The sequence below is a fragment of the Aotus nancymaae genome, unplaced genomic scaffold (assembly GCF_030222135.1).
Source record: "Aotus nancymaae isolate 86718 unplaced genomic scaffold, 86718_ANA_hifiasm-v0.15.2.pri h1tg000015l_0, whole genome shotgun sequence".
In the NCBI taxonomy this organism is placed as follows: Eukaryota; Metazoa; Chordata; class Mammalia; order Primates; family Aotidae; genus Aotus; species Aotus nancymaae.
The window spans coordinates 8,883,667-8,903,038 of NW_026988426.1; the positions used below are offsets into that span (position 1 = coordinate 8,883,667).

General features: G+C 41.3%; 1 protein-coding gene across 10 annotated transcripts in view; it reads right to left on the reverse strand.

The window, feature by feature from the left end:
- EBF1 (EBF transcription factor 1) overlaps nt 1-18,935 on the reverse strand; it is a 410,966-nt gene extending 392,031 nt beyond the window's left edge. For 9 of the 10 annotated variants that reach the window (XM_012461041.3, XM_012461037.3, XM_012461040.3 and 6 more), the window contains exons 1-5: nt 17,978-18,935; nt 15,681-15,837; nt 15,060-15,123; nt 14,326-14,381; nt 3,653-3,726 (exon numbers count right to left, since the gene is read on the reverse strand). In XM_012461041.3, coding sequence (XP_012316464.1) covers nt 3,653-3,726; nt 14,326-14,381; nt 15,060-15,123; nt 15,681-15,837; nt 17,978-18,111 — 485 coding nt within the window. In that variant the 5' untranslated portion in view covers nt 18,112-18,935. Of the gene's footprint in view, nt 1-3,652; nt 3,727-14,325; nt 14,382-15,059; nt 15,124-15,680; nt 15,838-15,931; nt 16,074-17,977 lie in introns of those variants that run through there. The other variant, XM_064376493.1, reaches the window with a different exon arrangement.
- Nucleotides 18,936-19,372: the final 437 nt, after the last annotated feature.

Genomic DNA, 19,372 nt, shown 5'->3' on the forward strand with positions numbered 1-19,372 from the left:
CACTCTGTCACCAGGCTAGAGTGCAGTGGTGCAATCATAGCTCACTGCAGCCTGGATCTCCTGGGCTCAAGCAATCCTCCCACCTCAGCCTCCTGAGCAGCTGGGAATACAGGTGAGCACCATACCTGGCTAATTTTTCTTCTAATTTTTATAGAGATGGGGGGATGTCTCACTATGTTTCCCAGGCCAGTCTTGAACTCCTGGACTCAAGCAATCCTCCCACCATGACCCCCTAAAGGGCTGGGATTCTGTACAATATTTTGAGAGAACGATCACATCCACATAGCTTTTAATACAGTGTGTTAGTTGTTGTTATGGTTGTTCTATTTTATTATTCGTTGTTGTTCATCTCTTATGTAAATTATAAATTAAACATTATCACAGGCATGTATGTATAGGAAAAAATACAGCATATGTAAGGTTTGGTATTGTCTGCAGCTTCAGACGTCCACTGTGGGTCACGCAACACATCCTCTGTGGATAAGAGGGGACCACTCTTTACAGGACAAAGTAACAATGGGACTTGACTTAGGCTGAGAGCCAGGGATGCTTTCCTGAAGAAGCCATGCCTAAGAGGGAATCTGAAGGATGGAATCAGAACAAACCAGTAAAAGAGAAAGGAAGAAAAAGAAACTTAAGGAAGCCCTGAGAACTCATGGTCCTATAAGAGACCATACACTGATGAGGGTAAGAGTGCTTTTTTAAACAGAGCTCTGGGTTCAGTGACCAAGCATAGTTCCTATTTTCCACCCACATTTAAACACATGATGTCAGGATGCCTTTTAATCAAATCCCTTCTAGAATCATGCTTTACAAAATCATGTGTGGGGCCACATTATTTTAAGAGGGTAGCCACCAGGTATAGCAAAATGTAACGATGATTGATATGATAGATTCCAATTTACCAAAAAGGCAGAGACTCTCTCAGAATTTAACAGAATGAGCTTCACATCAAGTCAAAGAGGTTTTGTCTCTGAGTGGTAATAATTATAACATAATCCAATGGTGGCAAGTCCCTTCACCAGCCCAGGCAGTGGGGTCATCTTTCAGAACACAATGGATTTTAAAATTTGCAACCACCTGAGACACAGTTCTCTGGTGTTTCTCATTTTTTCTTTCTCTTCTTTTCCCCTTTGACTGCAACAAAACAGAATCATACCAAGCCTTGTCTTGTCGATCTAAATTCTCTGTGTCTCCTTCACCATAGCCGACATACTATAAATATACAGCTTTCATGACATCAACGCAAAGTTTTATTGTGCCGTTAGCTTTGATAGAAAGCACTGCAGAAAGTTGTTTAGAAATTAAATATCTAAAACAAGCTATTTTAAAATCCAGGGCCCTCACTATTTCATGTCTGCAATGAAGAAATTTCATCTTGGGGAGAGCAAGCTGTCTTTCACACCATATGGCTAATGGTGGTGCATAGCAATTAGCCAGCCTGATTAATGGGGAACAGACTCTAATTTTATGCTTATAATTGAGCCTGCATTTGCACCCCTGGTGCAAATTCAGCACATCCCAACTTCCACTTACAACAGGCAAGAAATCAAGAGAAATAGGATGGTGTGGAAAGTGAGAATTTTTTTCCTAAAGCCCCCTAAAGAGCATCAGATTTGCAATTTAAAAGACTGTTAGCCACACAATAGATGACAGGTTTGTGTAATAGGGTCATAGCAGCCTGGTAAACAAACAGTACCCTTTACACATCTATAGGCAGCCAGGAAAACCCGTAATCTGTAACATTAGCAGGTTGACACTTTGAATATGGCTTTTCCCTCTTAGCCACACAGTACAAACATCATCATTTGCCTTCAGTGGCTTGAGAATTTTATTTTTGCTATTTTTATGTTTCTGAAAAATAGAAAGAACATCAGCAGTAAAGTACACCAACCAGCATAATAAAGTACTTTGGACCAATGAATTTTAAAAACAAGAAAAATATAAACTGCATTAATAGAGGGTAGGCAGTGTGTGAAAGGCATAATATATCTTTAAGTGTTTCAAGAATAGAATGATTTCTAGCACAGTCTAAACATGTGCAGATATGAGATGCAAATCTATGAAATATAGATATTATTTGGCCTATTGGTTGAGATCCATCTTCCTGTCTGTTTCCTATTTTGCTAGAATCACATATAGTACAACATGGAAAATTCATTCTAATGACATGCTAATTGTAAGAAGTCAAAACAGAGCTATGGTCAAAAAGACTGTAAGAAGAAAGAGGTCATGTTTTAATGTTTTTCAAAATCAATTTTACTCACAATTCTGAAAGGTGCAACTCAGCTTTATTGCAGAATTGTTATGCACAATATAACATTAATTTTTGTCTAATATCTCATAAAGAAATCTATTGCCATATTTTTGGGGTTCTGCTACTGTTTTAAAATTAGAGAAAAACAACCTGTTTTTATAATAATGAACATGTTTTACAAATCACTGAAATGAAAACTTGTGAAACTCTTATATATTTTAGAATAAGATATTAGAGATATTTTTTAAAAGGGAAGAAATGAAAATTGTATATCCACACATAATTGTAGACATATAAGAAGTTGGTATGTGGGATTTCACTCAGAAAGCATGTTAAGCCCTTTTTGTTTCCACCTGTAGAGTTTTAAGGTTGTTTTCCCTACAAGTCCATGAGCAGCAAATAAAGCCCTGCCGTGCTGAGGCAGCAGCTGAAGCCCCTAAACGGATTGGTCAGTAATAGTCAGCAGTCAGGCCAGCATTGTGCCAGGAAGAGCCTGCATGGTTAACAAAGCAATTAGTAGCCTTTCTCTGATGCACAGTGGCATCTTCATGCTTCATCCAATTATTCAGAATATATTGGGAGCAAAGTGCTGGTGTTATTTTATGCAGAATAAGAATGCAAGTTAAAGGGCTGTTCCCTGCTCTACTACCTCACATGTGGAAAGCCTGGCAGAGGCCATGGAAGTTAATTTGGTCTACTTGCCTGTTTTCAAATGTAGCAGTCTGATTACAGGCAAAAATAAAGACACTTATAAGGGGGGTAGGGGGATCACATGAATTTTATACCTTTTAGGGACTCATTTTTACCAACCTTCTGAAAGCTCACTACATCTGAGAAATATTAGCTACATTGTCAGAGTTATATATAGGGTAACTAAGAGGTCATATGCAAGGGGGGAAAAAACCCACAACCCACATTCAATCATTCTATTTAAGAAGAAATGATGCTTAACTGTGGACAGTCAGATTTTTAAGTGGGAGGATTAGAAAGGGGAACTATAACTTTCAAGTCTTACCCAAACAGAAGACTCTGCTGACATCAATAGAATTCTTACTCATTTTACTAGCAATGCAGTTGAGCGCATATATTAACACTAAAAGGGTTATATTGTTTTATTGGATTTTAAGAGAGAAGGGGAAGGCAGTGCTGTGTGCCCATTAACAGCGTGATATCAAAATGGAAATGTATGTCTTTCAGGATGAAATCTAATAAATAATTGAGAACTACTGTGATGCCTGACACTTTACTACCAAATACATCTAACAGTTCTTTTTAGATTGTCTATAGAAGCAAGACAAATGTCTACCAAAAAAAAAGACCAAAGTTCATCAAGATTTGAAATGCAAATTTAACTTCTCTTTACTAATTAAAGGGAGAGACCAAGACATTTCTTACCTGCACATGATCTCATGTGTGAGCAAGACTCGGCACATTTCTGGGTTCTTGTCTTGGCCTTCATACACTATGGCCTGAAAGCAAAAGCACAGTCTTAACTAAGAATGGAAACAAGTAGCAGGAAGAAAAAAAAGATCACAATTGAGCTCTTAACCACTTCACCACTACTGAAGGCCAAATCAGCTTTGAGGAGCCAAAGACATCCCTGGGCTGATTGTCTGAAGGTATGTTATTCAGGATTAACCTGGAAGGCATGGAACAAGGTATATTCCTCTCTGCCTGTCAACCACATCTTTGGGTCAGAGTATGAGATGGGCAAGGCAGTCACAATCCTCCTTTCAATACAGAATACAAATAAATCTCATCGATAAGGAAGGAAAACCCAGAAGGCTTAGCAGACTGAGACACTATTTAACGAAAATATAGAAAGGCATTTGGACTTGATTTTTAAATGATACGTATTTGCCTCCTCAGTTTACTACTTCCATGCTCAACATTTAGTCTTCTGGTGGTGAGTAGTAGAAAACACGTGTGGGTGAACTAAGGAGCCCATTCACTAACTGTGTCAGGTTTGCAGTGATTCATCAATCAGGGAAAATCCCTCTTCCCATCACCAGGCTGAGAACATGTGCTCTCACAGGGTGTACACCCACCCAAACAAGAATACTTGCTGGCATATGCTGTGTGTGTGGGTTTAAGCCACAGAGTTATCTCCCCAAAGTAAGAAGAGTTACATCTGATTCTCAAAATCTGGAGTCCCAAACCCCCTCGCCAACCCAAATGGTTTTTTCTATTTTTTCTAATGTGCTTGTAAAACAAATATTTTACTTAAGGACACCAAGAAGGTTTCCTGGGACCTCAGCTTTTGTGGATCTGCATGTTAATACCTAGACCAAAGCAATACACACAGCTACTAGCAGAGCAGGGCTCTGCACTGGGCTACATTTCACTAATTTAACACTGTATCACTGCATAATACTAATATCACACGGCTTCAAATTGTTAATAAAATTATTTTCACACATTCCTATAACCCTCAATTTCTTGATGACAAAACTACTTAAATTAGCCAGAGACTATCTTTGCATAGCCAACTACAAGTTAGTCTTGTACATAGAGATGCTACAACACTAACTTGCAGTTGGCTCTCATGTGCTTTGTTTTTGAACCTGGGACTTTCAGAACCTGTAAATGATGAGTATAACTTAAGACCCAGTATGTATAGATCCTCAGAGAGTACTGTGGCTATGGTATCTGACCCCGTTACAAAACAAATATTGCAATAAAACAAAAAATGAGAAAAGGTACTTGTATGAGGAGAAAATAATTCTCTACCACCGGCCCATCGAAACCACTTTTTATGGCTTGCCTATAATACTTTGTGTTTAAAAATGTTTTTACTTTGACATACTTGTAGACTTACAGAAAACTTTCAAGAATATATAAAGAATTCCAAGATACTCTTCAGCCAGATTTTACCAGATTACCCAAATGTTTATATTTTATTAAATTTATTCTTTACTCTGTATTTTTTACAAATCATTCATTAAGTAAATTGCAGACATGCCCTAAATACTTCAGCCTGTATGTCCTCAAAACAAGGAATTCTCTTATATAACTACAGTACAGTTATCTAAATCAGAAAATAATTATTGATACAATAATCTAATCTACAGACCCTATAGAGATTCACCAGTTACCCAATAATGTCCTTTACAGCAAAAGAAAACCTAATTCTGCATTCAGTTGTCATGTCTCCTTTAATAAGGAACATTTCTGAGTCTTTATATTTCATGACATTGACATTAGTTAAGACTACAAGCCAGTTATTTTGTAGAACATCCCTCAATTTGGGTTTGCCTGAGTGTCCTCAGGCTTGGATTAAAGTTACGTACCTCAGGGCAGGGATACCACAGAGGTGATTTTGAGTTCTTCCCAGCATATCAAATCATGTTGTTGACTAACTCCACTATTGGCAACATTAATTCTGACCATTTGGTTAAGGGAGTGCTTGCTATCCACCAGAGATCATCAGTCAGGTTTTCCACGGTAGTTACTACTTCACCGTATGTAATTCATAACTATCTTCTGCAGAGGTAATCTAGATTGTGTTAATATCTTATTATGTGTCAAATTTTCATCCACTAGTTTCAGCATGCATTGATGATTCTTCTCTGTATTCTTAAAAGACCTTTTCAAATTCCTAAGCAGTTGCATTACTCAAGAAAATACACTAAAAATGTTTTAAAAACCAAAAATTATATCTGCCTGCTTTATTTCCGCAATCACTGCTGAAAAAATTTTTTTAAAAACACAGTAAATTACTCATTAGATCTCATACATGATGCTAAAAAACTCTAATGATGCATTTCTTCTAAATCCTATTAGCACCACATGGTTTGTGTGTTCTCTAAATACTCATGATAATCTCTGTTTCAGCTTCAATATTTGTCATGTTTTGGTTCTACTACTCTCTAAAAAATAATATATCTATCATGTTAAACTAAAACAAGTAACTTGGTAAATCAATTCACAGATACTGATGGGATTTTCCCTACTATATTATTTTTTAAAAAAAGCTTGTGTTTTCAGAGGCAGGGGGATTTATCAGTTACATCAGATCTTCTCATTTCAATTCTTTCTAGATGATACAAATATTATTTTTACTAACACTGCTAGTTCCATTGAAATTAGTGGGCCCATGATGATATTCAATGGATGCGATGCTACAATGCAAATACACTCATGCTCCCCCAAACAGCAGACAATACAGACTTCCAGAAATCCCATATCATTTCTTTGGTGACTGAACATCAGTTATTTAAGGCCCTGAGTGTCCATGATATATCTCTTTACCAAATACCACACTGCCACTATGCTTCCAGCAGCAGAGTCAAAACAGAATCTTTCTCCAAATCAAGCATAGAAAAATGAAACCATCAGTTTGGATTTGCTCAGAAATAATTAGGAACTCTAGGGAGGGGTTAAAGCATGAAGTTTCTTCTCTCCCTCTCCTTGCGGCCTCTATAGAACAATATTTTTCAGTACATAAAGGCAGAGAAAGAAGTGTTGCTTCTGTGACTTCTGAAATAAAAGCAAGTGAAATTCCACCATGGAGTAGGACTAAAATCCTGTAACTAAACTAGAAATTCAGTGTAATGAGGTTAGCTCTAGCATGGAATTCAGTCAAAAACAGATCCACCTCTAACCTCACCAAAGCAGTTTTTGTTACTGAAAAGTATTGTTAAACACACACACACACGTGCACACACACACACGCACGCACACACTCACACGTATCATATAGAAGGTATGGGCACAGAAATCAACATCCTGATGGGATCGAGTATAGAAATATGTAACAAATTCATTTTGATGAATGTCTCTGATGCAGAGTGGCAACAAGAAAGATTTCAAAATGCCATCAAGCTGTCCTCCAGCTAGCACACCCAACTGATAGCCCTACATCAATTTTACCATCTACATTTAGCATACACATCAAGACTGCTCCACAGTTCATCAAACCCAGACTTTAAGCCTCAAAAGACAGGGATCCTGCTAACACCAACTTCAGGAGAAGTTTCTGCTTTTCTTTCTAATTTAAATATGTGCCTCTGTGGTGTATGAGTAAAGCTGGTTGGGGTTGGATCAGCTGGGAGATCACAGAAGCATATAAACAGCATTGGCTATTTTAAGTGAAACCATTTCAATAGACAGCTGGTTTAGGGCCCAGACAATGGAACACCAAGAAGAAGGCTTATTTTCGTCCTCCATAGTAAATCATGCGTCTGCTCACTGTGAGGAAGGTTGTCTGTTATGAGAGGGACAAAGACAACGCTGGTTTAAATAAATCAATGTGTTTATCAGAAGTGAGGATAGGAGGCCTGCTATATAGCTGGGAAGGAGAGGGAAAAAAATCATATAAAATATACTATTTAAGTAAATCAATCGATAGCAAATCAAGTTGGAAGTTTGTAACCTAAGAAACAAAAATGCAATATCAAGTAGAAAACAATGTTTAAATTATTCCTGCCAATGGCAAATAAATCCCTTAAGGTGACAGGAATGCTTGTATGAGAGGAAAAGTTAAATAGTAAACAGTATTAACCTCATCTCAACTTTAAAAACCTGGTGGAATTGACAAACAAGCTGTCAAAAGTGGCTATCTTTGGAACAGATTTATTTTATTTTTATATTAGCCTCCCTTTTCTACTGTCATACTCTAATAAGTAGAAAGAAAATATCTCATATTATTTTTTAATACTCTCTTCACTTCAGACTAATGGGCTTTTAAAGGATATTTAAAATAATTAACTAAAAGAAGAAGAAAACATCAAAATTGTTAAACTTTCATATTCTCATGCAAAAACAGCTCTGGATATTTTACTGTTAACGAATAAAATATCTTTAATTCCAAATGCTCAATTAAAAAGTAACCTGTAACATCTTTGAAAATCAACCAATCATCACTATACAAAACCTGCCTCAGCTGCCCCTGTTTTAGAAGGCATATTGTGAAGCACAGTTCATTCTAGCTTTTCTTAAATACCACTAGGTCTTAAAAGTTAATTGAAACTTACTATGGGTAAAGACCACACAGTAAAACGAAAAATACACAGTGAATATACACCGGGATCACACTTCAATAGGATGCCAAAGGAAATACAGAAAATTGAACATGGTTTTTCTGTGTTTACTTTTCTAATAGTTTTAACTCTTTGTGTTCCATGCCAAAATAAAGGCGGTGAAGAGAATACTTTTGATTTTGGTTCAGCAAAATCCAAAGGGTCTTAGAAACAAAATATTTTCATTGGGAGTCTTTCTTGATTTATAACCAAACAAAAGGAAACTTATCATCATTAGTTGATGAAGCAAGAAGAGGAGGAAAAAGAAAGGAAAAAAAGAAAAGAAAGAATGGGAGAAAGAGAGAAAGAAAAAAAGGAAGGAAGGAAGGAGGGAGGGAGAGAGGAAGGAAGGAAGGAAGGAAAAGAAATTAAGATAAAGAAAGGAAGTAAGGAAGGGTTGGAGGGAGGAAAAAGAAAGGGTATCAGTAACTACCAAAGACTTCTAATTTTCTATTTAAATCAAAACAGTACTTTGAAAATATGTTACTCCTTTTTCTCCTTACAAAATAAACAGCCAAACTTACTTTGTCACCTAAGAGAATAAGTTCATGAATGTACAAATACCTGCTTTAACCTAAAATGAAATGTCCTCTGAATGCAAACTGTCAACAAGCCTTTGGCAGGAAATTACCCAGAATTGAGCTAATCAAAAAATGATATGCACACCTACAATATCAACACACTATAATAATAATCATTACATTCAACCACCAAGTTCTACTGCTTGTCATTTAAAAAAAAAAAAAAGTGCTAGCTAATCTGGTCCTAGAAATTTCCAGTAGGTGAAGGCATACTAGTTAAAAATTAAACCATGCCAAAGAAAACACTACAGATCTGACATTTCATAAACAATTGTGTCAAACAGAAATCTAACATTAGTAGTGGAATAAAATAAAAAATAATTTTGCTTCAATTAGCAGTTTGGCTACTGGTGAACAAATTACAAAGATGTAATTTCAGCTCAGCAGCTAAGCAGGCCCGTTTGCAGAAGTGAATTAGGAAAGTTACGAAGGAATGATATCATATTCAGCATGCTGTTCAGTTACATCACAGCCCTGAATAAAAAGAGAACGTGTACCAAAAGCAGTGAGCTTTAGAATGCATCTTTTATGTCTCAACAAGCTAAAACCCCTTCTATTATTCAAATAACATAAAAAAACTAAATCACTCTAACAATCCCATATTGCATTTCTTTTTCTAGCACAAATAAAAGATATTTCACTCCTATGGTCACTACATTTACACCTATATTAGTAAATACAATTGGTTTTGTCAACCCAATGGGGCAATAATAATAATAACAATAAAAACATCTAATTTATTAAGCACTTAATTTGTTTCAGTCGCTGTTCAAAGTCCTTAACGTGTATGAAGTTATTTAATTCTTACAACAGAGCTTCAAGGTAGGTACTAACATTATTTCCATTAGTTTGATTCCAAACATTGATGTATTTTAATTGCTCACTAAGACCAGATCATTCTTACTCAACAACTATGTAGACAATTCACCAATGTCCAAACACGCCTTCATTGGTCTCAGCAATATAAGACAGAGAGAACAGGCTATCTGTACAGTCATACGAGTTCAATAAATGCATCTCTACTAATATGTTCGTTTTTAATGCTGTTCAAACATTCACATGGAAACAGCTCTAGCGTAAATATCCCCGAACAAATGGCTGTATATTATCCAGGAGGGAGCAGTTGGCCCGCCAGACTGGGGAAGTACTAGGCCATCTGGCTCCGGCAATCTCTCCAAAACCATCAGCTTTGTTTTCACCCCCAGACTCCAAACAACACATTTTCCACTGTGATGAGTTTACATTTTCCCAAACACAGGTCCTGATCATGCATAAAAATTCCAAACTTCTTCATTCCTCTATGTGCAAGGAAATTCAAATCACCTGCATTTTTGACATATTACCTAAGGAGAGGGAAAGCTGCTGAAATATGGCCTCTGACTATAAACTTGCTGTGTCCTTTTTTGTTTGTTTATTTCCCCAAATATATGAAAGAACCTCTTTGCTGGCCTAGTGAATTCCTTGGGAACTTACTGATATACTGAAAATGTGTTTATCTACCAATGAAGAACCATGAACTGAAAGGGTTGTTAATCAAATCTATGTAGCCATGGCAGGATATAATGAAACAATCAATAGGAAAAAAATACACTTACATCAATAACTTAAAGTACCGGGAAGATCAAAACAAATATATAAAGAAGTCTAGCTGGGAAGAGAAACCTAATAGCATTTCTGATGATTATACCTTGGAACCCCCACTGTCCTGGGACCCTTTTCATAGTCTCCTCACTACATCACCTACCTTCAAATCCATACATACAAGAATTATGTGACTACGATTTTCACTTGTCAAAAAAGCTTTTGTTTAGAGGAAGAGAGTGTTTTGTTTTAATAACTTTATACAATTTGGTATCCTTTTTTTTTTTTTGAATTATAAAATACCGCTCTTTTAAAGCAAGATGGTAAGAGGGGAGATAAGCTGAACTTAAAAAACTATTTAAAGATAAATAACTCACTAAGCAATCACAGAATGTAACCATATTTCAAATACTACATGAAAATCTGAAAGGATGCCCCCTAAACCTCAGACCTCCCCCACTGGGTTCATTTGAGCTCCTGCAGTAGATGTTGTTTCTGGATGCAATAGCCATAAACTTCTGGATTCTACAGGGCATTTTGCATGCTCACTAATGGAATACCAAAAACAGTAATGACACGAAAACAAACTATTTTTAGTCCAGCTAAACTTGGTTTTGAATAACCCTTCCCAAAAGCGAGCCTCTTATTTTCTAGTTGGTGGATGAATTTTTAAAAGATTATATCCTGTGTGTTTTACAATGAAGGCATAGGGACAAGAGATCTCAGATTCTTATATATTCATTTCTAATGAAGCTTCATCTTTCCTGGTAGAGTCCAAAAATTAAGAGTCATTACCCAAAATAGTCTAATGAGACACTTTGAAAAGGTGTGAAATACTGTGTCATACCAATACATCTTGGTTGATTGAGTACATTTCTTTTTTATCTCAATGCTACTAATTCCACCCAAAATCAAGAACAGTCTATGGAAATGCAGAATGAACAAAAAGTTTTAAATTTTGCTTGCTCAAAATTCCTTTTAAGCTTTAACCCCACTTTCTAGTCAAGGATATGACATCACTCCCATAAAGCTGTATCTCTGATAGGAAAAGTATTATAATAAACATGCAGCTAAGAGAAGACACTTCAACAGTGACTAGGTATTCCTTCCACAATTGATGATGTTATTAGAACTTATCACATCGAAAGTATGTCATTCTATACTCTACATAATTATCAAAATCCATCGTTATTTTAAGGAAGAATTTCACAGGAAAAAAATGCAAACATTTAATCAATCAGTTTATATCAAGACTTACATCTGATTTAAGGAGTCACTGTATATTAAACTAACATCAAAGGTTCAAGAAATTTAAAATCGGACTTGGTATTTAATTATGACAGAATAATTTCAAGCTAGATGAAGATTCACTGTTTTACTCATTAAAGCTAAGTATAAATTACTTTTATGTCACACCTAGGGAAAGTTAGCCATCTTCATGCTGATCTATTTGCTTTTTGGAGACCATTGTATTAACCCGGTACACAAGAAGCTAACCTACTTCCAAAACTCTTACAGCACATAATCAAAGAACAAGGAATTGGATAATGAGCAGGAACTGCCTTTCAAAGTGAAAGCTACAGAGAGGTGGTTATTTAAACAATTATTATGAAAGCACACAGGTATGCCTTGAAATATTCCTTTTCCTGACATTCTTTAGACTTTGATAATTATTAAAGCTTTCCTCAGGCCACTCCCCACCAAAATATATAATTGCATGCATTTATAATTTTGACTATTACTGAGATGTCATATTATGGCAAATGACTTTTTCATAAGTGCTATTATCGAAAATAAAACTAATCTTGTTCTTGTTCCTCTCTGTCTCTCTCTATCTCCCTCCCTCCCTTTTTCCTGATAGAATTTATGACACCAAGTGGTCAAAGAATGCCTTAAGCTGCAGTTTTTCTTAAGCTCTATGACCTTGTTAGTAAAATGATATTTGATGTATTGCTTTATAAAAATCAAAAGATGATTCTCCCCCTATTTTTATATGAGTATAAAGTCAGTTCATTTCATAATGGGAAAATCAATTAGTGGCACTTTTTGACTAGAGAGACCTAAAATAAAAATTTTGAGGAAGTTTAAATCAGAAAGAGATTAATCACTTCAAACATGTCTTAATTCTGTGCTCCTTACAATTGTTCATTTCATAGTGCTGCCTATAATTTAATATTTCAGTGGTCAATGTTACACAAGCAGATAGGCTTTATGTACTGATTTGTGTATGTGTGCCTTTTATCTTTTAGAAAGTAAATCCTAATAAATACATATGGAATATGTCTTAGAGTTCCTACTTTCTCCCTCTCCCTCCCAACTTTTTTTTTTCCTGTAATGAGAATGGCAGGAAAGACTATCCAGGGTATCAAAGACAATTTTTGAAAACAAAACTCCACTTAAGACATTTTTATTTTGAGATCACAAAAGAAAGTTATTAAAAATCAGGCTTTTGTGTTTCTGCCTTAGCAGGTAAAAAAAAAAAAAAAAAATACAGTGTCCAAATGAAAGGGAATTATCCTATGTAACGATTAAATCCACTAAAGAAAATAAAACCAGGACCAAAAGTATAAATGGGGATATACTCTGAGCAATCTAGTGAGAAATAAAGAAATTTTTAAGAAAGCCAAATATTTTAGCCAAATAGCATGAAGTAGATTTCAATCAATAGTTACTTTTGTTTTTAAATATAGATTTCATATTCTTGTTTTCTACTTGGGTCACATTGAAATATGAAAGTGATCATCAAAAATAGCTGTTATTAAATTGATTCTTGAAGATTAGATTTTTTTAAACACCCAACAGTTTATTAATGTGTCATTTCTACAACATATTTGGCCATGGTATATATAAAAACAATTTTTAAATATGCATATATACCCTATTTGAAACTTTCTTAGCCAGTATCTATGAAAGAAGATCATGGCTCTTAATTTAAAGAAAACATTCTAAAATCACAATCAAATAAATTTTAATCCTCTTGCTAAATTGCTGGTTAGTATACAATGGATAACTTTTCTCTTTGTTCTGATTTCTTTCCCCCACCCAATAAAGCTGTCTTCTTTTTTCTGCTACTAACTCCTCCAACTACCTAACCAGCTACTTAATTCTGAAACTAAACTTTTTCTTAAAATTAAGAAGAAGGGAAAAAGCTCCTGTGCCTCATTAAAACGTCAGGCCTCTTTTCTGACTCGGCTCATAATTGTATCTTTTAAACCATAACTCAACCTTAATGTATACTGCTTGACACCCGCGTGTTGGGAGCTTAAGAAAATGCCGTCCATGTACCTTTAAGACCACAAGCTCACTCATGCTGCCTGGCTTCCTGCCAGACTTGGAGGCAAAAGCAGGAGAGTTTTTGCAAAATATCCTCTAACAATTGTCGCTCCCTCTTTCAACACTACCTTCACCATTATTCCCTTTGAAAACAAATCTGCAGAATGGTCATCAGCGCTCTCAGCTCATCTCATCATTCCTGGGGAAGCTGCTTCTCCCACTCCTCCTCCGCCCCCGCAGCCCCTCGCCCCTCTGCCTCCCGGGGAGGCCTGGCTAGCTTGGGTTTCAGAGGTTCAGCCCACTCCACGCCAGGGTCCCTGGGCACCTTTTGCGCCCTTTGAGACTCCCTGGCTGGGTCAGAGGAAGTTCAGCCCTTACTCTCGACACTCAGCACCCTGCAGTCTTAATTCACAAGGTCCGAGTTCCCTTGAAGGAACGGCGCCGTCGAGCCCTCATCCCCACGCGGCGGACACTGGAAGGCGAGGAGAGTGCAGTCTGAGCTGCCCCGCTGGCTTTTAAAGTTAGTGTCCCAGCCCTCCTGCTGTGGAGCAACTAGCTTCTTGACTCCCGTGAATTTGGTGAGACCCGGGTGGCCCAAAATCAAGAAACTTACTTGTTTTGTCATGGAGTCAATGAGGCGCACGTAGAAATCCTGCTCCGTCCTTATCCCTAGGGTTGGAAATGGGGAAAGGGAGGAGAATTAAGTGAGAAGCGATGGAGGGTGAGTGAACAATAACTGAACGACAAAATATAACAACAACAGCACTCCCTCACACATATCACAAAAGGGGCTCCGAGGTTGATTGGAACTCCCCCTGTCCTGGAAAATACAGCCAGGATCTCCCTTCCCCAGTGTCCAGAGAGGAGCTACTGGCCTAGCCTTAGCGGTCCTGGAAGCCAAACTCCAAGCTCTCCAGCTGGGACTGGGATAAGGGTACCCCGACTTGTCTGTTCTCACTTCCCACGGCAAGAGTCCCTCTGCTCTTGCCTACAGCCTTCAAGGCCATGACCTATCCTAGCCCCTAAGCCCAAGGGGCCTTGGGCCTGGAGCCTGGGCCAAGCCAAAGAAACAGGCCTCAGGAAAGGGAGGAAGAATCAAAGTGGCTCGGGGAAGGCTGAGGCATTACACCTGGCCGCAGGTAAACGCAGGATCGATTAAGACTCTTGGGCCACGCGGAGCCTCCTCAGGTGAAACCTCCTAGGGCGAAATTTAGGAGAAGCTGGTTCACCTTGGAGAAGGCGAACGACTGCCCTTCGCTGGAGGATTTCGTCCACCTAGAGCTCCCTGCGCCCCCTGCCCAGACCCGGAGCCCCAAGGTGAGGGCACAGACCCAACCCGGGCCTCACCATTGCTGTAGAGAAGCTGAAGCCGGTAGTGAATTCCGTTATTGGTCTTTTCGCTGTTGGCTTCCTGGGTTGCATCAGGACGCAAAGACACAAGAGATGCAGGAGAGAGGTCTGCGTGAGCGAGTGGACCAACTTTCCAGGCAACTTTCCCCAAGCCGGGACCCCAGCTGGCCAGCCAGCCAGCCCCAGTAGCAGCAGAAATTGCGGCCAACTGTGATCCCTCCTCCGACCCCCGTTCCTGACTGCTCCCTCTCTCCCAACAGAAAATTCCGTGGGGCGCACATAGGCGATCCTCTTCCCAGGACCTGGGGGCTAGTGCCCGGGCCGCCAGAGGCAGGCGGTGTGCGGTCTGGTAGTGGAGGGCGGGTTCATCCCGGGTGCCCATGGCTGTGAATTGAACGCCTCTCTCCAGCTCTGGGGCCTCCGTGCGAACTTTTTTGGAGCAGGAGCCACTGGACCGGGACCATGGGTTCGTCCGGGATGGGAAGTGGCTTGGGGGTCCCCCGCACAGAAGTGTGTTATGGATGCTTTGCACTCAAGGAAGGGCGCGCCGCCCAAGGCTCCTGGGCCTGCTCCGGAGCCGAGCCGGGGACAAGGGGCGACAGCGCTGCGCCCACTTACTTTTTCCTTCTCCACGAACCCCACAAACGCTGTCCTCTCGATCTCCACGGGCTGGCCCTGTCTGTCGTAGAGGGCCAGGACGAAGTGGAAGAAGTTGGATTTCCGCAGATTGGAAGGCGGCTGCTTCTCAAAGTGAGCCCGGGCCAGCCCCACCCCGCTGCGGCCAAAGACGCAGAGTTAGATGGCTAAACCGGACGCTGACCCGCGCCCCTTGTCACCCTGTGCACACGCTAGAACCATTAAACACCCACCTCCTGTTCCCCTAAAACATCCAGTGGGCGCTCTTCACGCCCCTTCAGGCCACACGGACCCAGCCGACGATGGGACACACATGTCCCCTCATGTCCTCGTCCTCTCCGCCAAGGACGGGTGCGTCCTCAAAACTCGCTGAAGAGGTGTGAAAGTTTTGTTTGGGCTTTGCGCGCGAGATGAAACGTATAAGTATTTACTCCTACCTCAGGCGCGCTGCGTGGGGAGGAAGAAAGGTGGCGGTGGATGAAGTGAACCCACCTTCGTGGAATAGAACCTACAGTTCATAACTTTGTTCCTGGCACCCCTCAAATCTCACGTCTCAGCTACTAGGGCAGGTGGGAATGGATGGAAAACACGCTCGGCGTGTCGCCGCAGCAGCCACCCTCCAGGAACCCCGTGCGCTCCTGCCAACTACGCGTGCCCGGCCCTGGGAAGCCACATCCCCCCACTACCAAAAAGCATGTGGAGAAGGGTCCGAGGGCGGGGCTCAGAACTGTCGCGGGTGGTCGCTGTGAAAAAGGGAACAGGGGTGTTTTCCTAAAGACCTGTCCTAACAAAGTTTCGCTATTCTGCATAAATCGTCACATTCATTCCAGAAATCCTAAAGTCCGGGGCTGCTGGCTCAGTGCGCCGGCCGGCGACGGGAGGCTGGAGCGCCTGGGGCGCCAGGCGGCCACTGACAGCCGGACCTGCCCAACACAAGCGCGCACAGGCACACACATACACATACTTGAATACACACGAGCGCCCCGCGCACACACTTTCACTTCCAGCCAGTTACCCAATTCACTCTCACTATCAACCACCCCCATCCTAATACTCAGTTGGGATGGGAACAGTGTTGGGGACGCTTGTCCCCAGCCCAGGGAAGCTGGAGATGATGTAATTAGTCATCTTCCTTCTTCCCCTTCCGCACTCTGCGTCCGATGGTGCCTGGGGCCACCAGGTCGCCCACTGTCCCAAGCTCAGCTGGTGGCTTAAGTGGGGGAAAAAGGCCAATTCTCACTTGGGACCAGGAGCCTGGGAAAGGGCCTTGGGTGTGCCCAGGAAAGTTCCCTCAGGTCAACCTCCAAGGGCAATGCCTCCAGGCCACACGGTCTAGTGTCTAGGGAGCTGCAAGTAGGAGAGAGGCTGGAAGGGGACATGGTGGCATGGGGACAGGAGATGGAGAAGACTTTTAGGAGATGTCAGAATTAAAGTTGGGAGTTGCTATTCTACCGGTAGACTGAGAAAAACTGAAAGACAGAGAGGGAGGGAAGGAGAACCAGATAACAGAAATAAGAGAAGACTCAGGGGAGAAATGGGACGAGAAAAAACAGGAGAGACAGAGAGGTAAGGAAAAGAGAAAGAGGAGCTGAAGGAGAAAGGAAAGAAGGGAAGGAGAAAGGAAGGGAGGAAGAGAGTGAGGGAGGAATTGAGGGAAGGTGGGGAAAGAAAGGAGAGAAGAAAATGAAAGAAGAGAAGAAAGAAAAGGTAGGAAGAGAGACAGGAAAGAAAGAAGAACTAAAGAAATGGAAGGAGGGAAGAGGGGAAGAAAGGAAAAGGAAGGAGAAGAGAAGAAAATAAGGGAAGAAAGAAAAAAGGCAGGAAGAGAAAGGGAAAAGAAAAAGGAAAAAGAAAAGGAAAGAGAAAGAAGAGGAAAGAAAGAAGGAAAGAAAAAGAAAGAAAGAAGGAAAAAGAGAAGGGGAAGGAGAAAAGACAGCGGGCAGGAAAATAAAGAGCAATCACAAAAAAAAACAGATATCCAACATGCTGTGTTGAGACGCCTCTTCTGTGTTAAAACAAAATGAAAACAGTCACAGACGAGGCAGGGGAAAGTGCTGGCAAAGCGTGGGCTCCTCGCAGACAGCTCCGGGTCCTCCGGCCGCAGGCGACGAAGGCAGAGCGGCCGGGGAGCGCGGAGCCCCGGCGGAGAGCGGAGCGCAGCGGCGGACGCACCCCGCGGCCCGGCCCCGCGGCCGCAGCTGCAGCTGCCGCTGCCGCCACCGCCTCCTGGTTCTCCCGCTCGCGGTTCACCTCGGCCGCGGTCCCCGCGCGGTACCCACCTCTGCGCCGCCGTGTTGGCGTCCAGCACCCCGGCGCCCTGCATCCACGTCCGCACCGCGTTCATGCCGCTGCCCAGCGGCTCTTCCTTCATGCTGCTTCCACTCCGTTGGATGCTTTCCTGAATCCCAAACATGAAAACAACCTTTTCTTGTGGAAAATCTCCTCCCCCTTGAAAAATTTAAAAAAAGAAAAAAGAAAAGAAAAGAAAGGAAAACGCCAACCAGAGATTTTTTTCTCTCTCTCTCAGACGATGAACTCGTGCTTAGATCAAGGCGGGCTGGAAAGCAAATTTTTAAAAAATGTAAACCTCTGCTCAAAAGTGAGCAATAACCCGAAAAAAAGAAGAAAGGGAAAATCCAACGAAAAGACCAAAATAATAAAATTAGAGATGTATGCTTGGCTGTTGGGGGTTGTTTGGTTGGTTGATTTTTGGTTTGGGTGCTTTTTTTTTTTTTTTTTTTGCTTTTTTTTTTTTGTAATGATCACAGGCCGGTGGAGGACAGGAGGGGCTGGAGTTTCCTTTTGTAGAGGTACCCTTCACTTGAAGAAGCAGGAAGAAAAAAAAAAAAGAAAAAAAAAAAAACCCTGATGGCAATTTAAGAAACAATAGACTCAACTCGCGCTGCCGGCTTTGCTACTTCAAGTGTCATTTTCCACAACCAGGCAAGTTTTTTCCTCTCTTTCTTTTTTTTTCCTCCTTCTCTCCCAACCAAAGATGTTTCTTTCCTTTGCGTATAGATGAGGAGGACGCTGGTTGCCGTAGACAGATACACCAGAGAGGGTGGGGGGAAGGGGAGAGAGGGAAAGAGGAAAGAGGGGGAGGGAAAGAAAGATAGAGAGAGAGGAGAGGGAGAAAGAGAGAGGGGTGGACCCTGCTGGATGGAGATTCTGTTTTCTCCCTGCTAAAATAGAAGTGATTTGCAGGCTTTCCCTATGGAATCCAGTTTGACTCTCCCCAGAGCTAAACACAGGCACACTAACCCCAAAGGGAGGAGGCGGGGCCCTCGCCTTGATGCCCCGCCCCTTCATTTGCATAACGTCATCTTTCCGCCCCGCCGCAGCCAATCGCGGTCCGGGAGCCGGCTCGCTAGCGGCGCCAGGCCACGCTCTCTCATTAACATCCCGTTCCCGGTGGCGCAGGGGAGCCGGCCAAAGTTCCTCGCAAAGTGGCGAGCGAGGGATCGCTGAGCACCGGCGTCTGGGCTGGGGAGGAGCGGGTCCGAGCGAGGACGGAGAGGGGACCGAGGGAAAGGGAGGCGGGTGTCTTTCCCAGGAATTTGAGCTGGGGGTCTGCATCCTGGCCTTGCAGTCCTTTAGCATCCTCGCCGCGCCCTGAGCGCGCTGGAGGCTCGCAGGCTGCGCCCTCCCAGGGCTGATGCCGCGTCCTGCTCCGC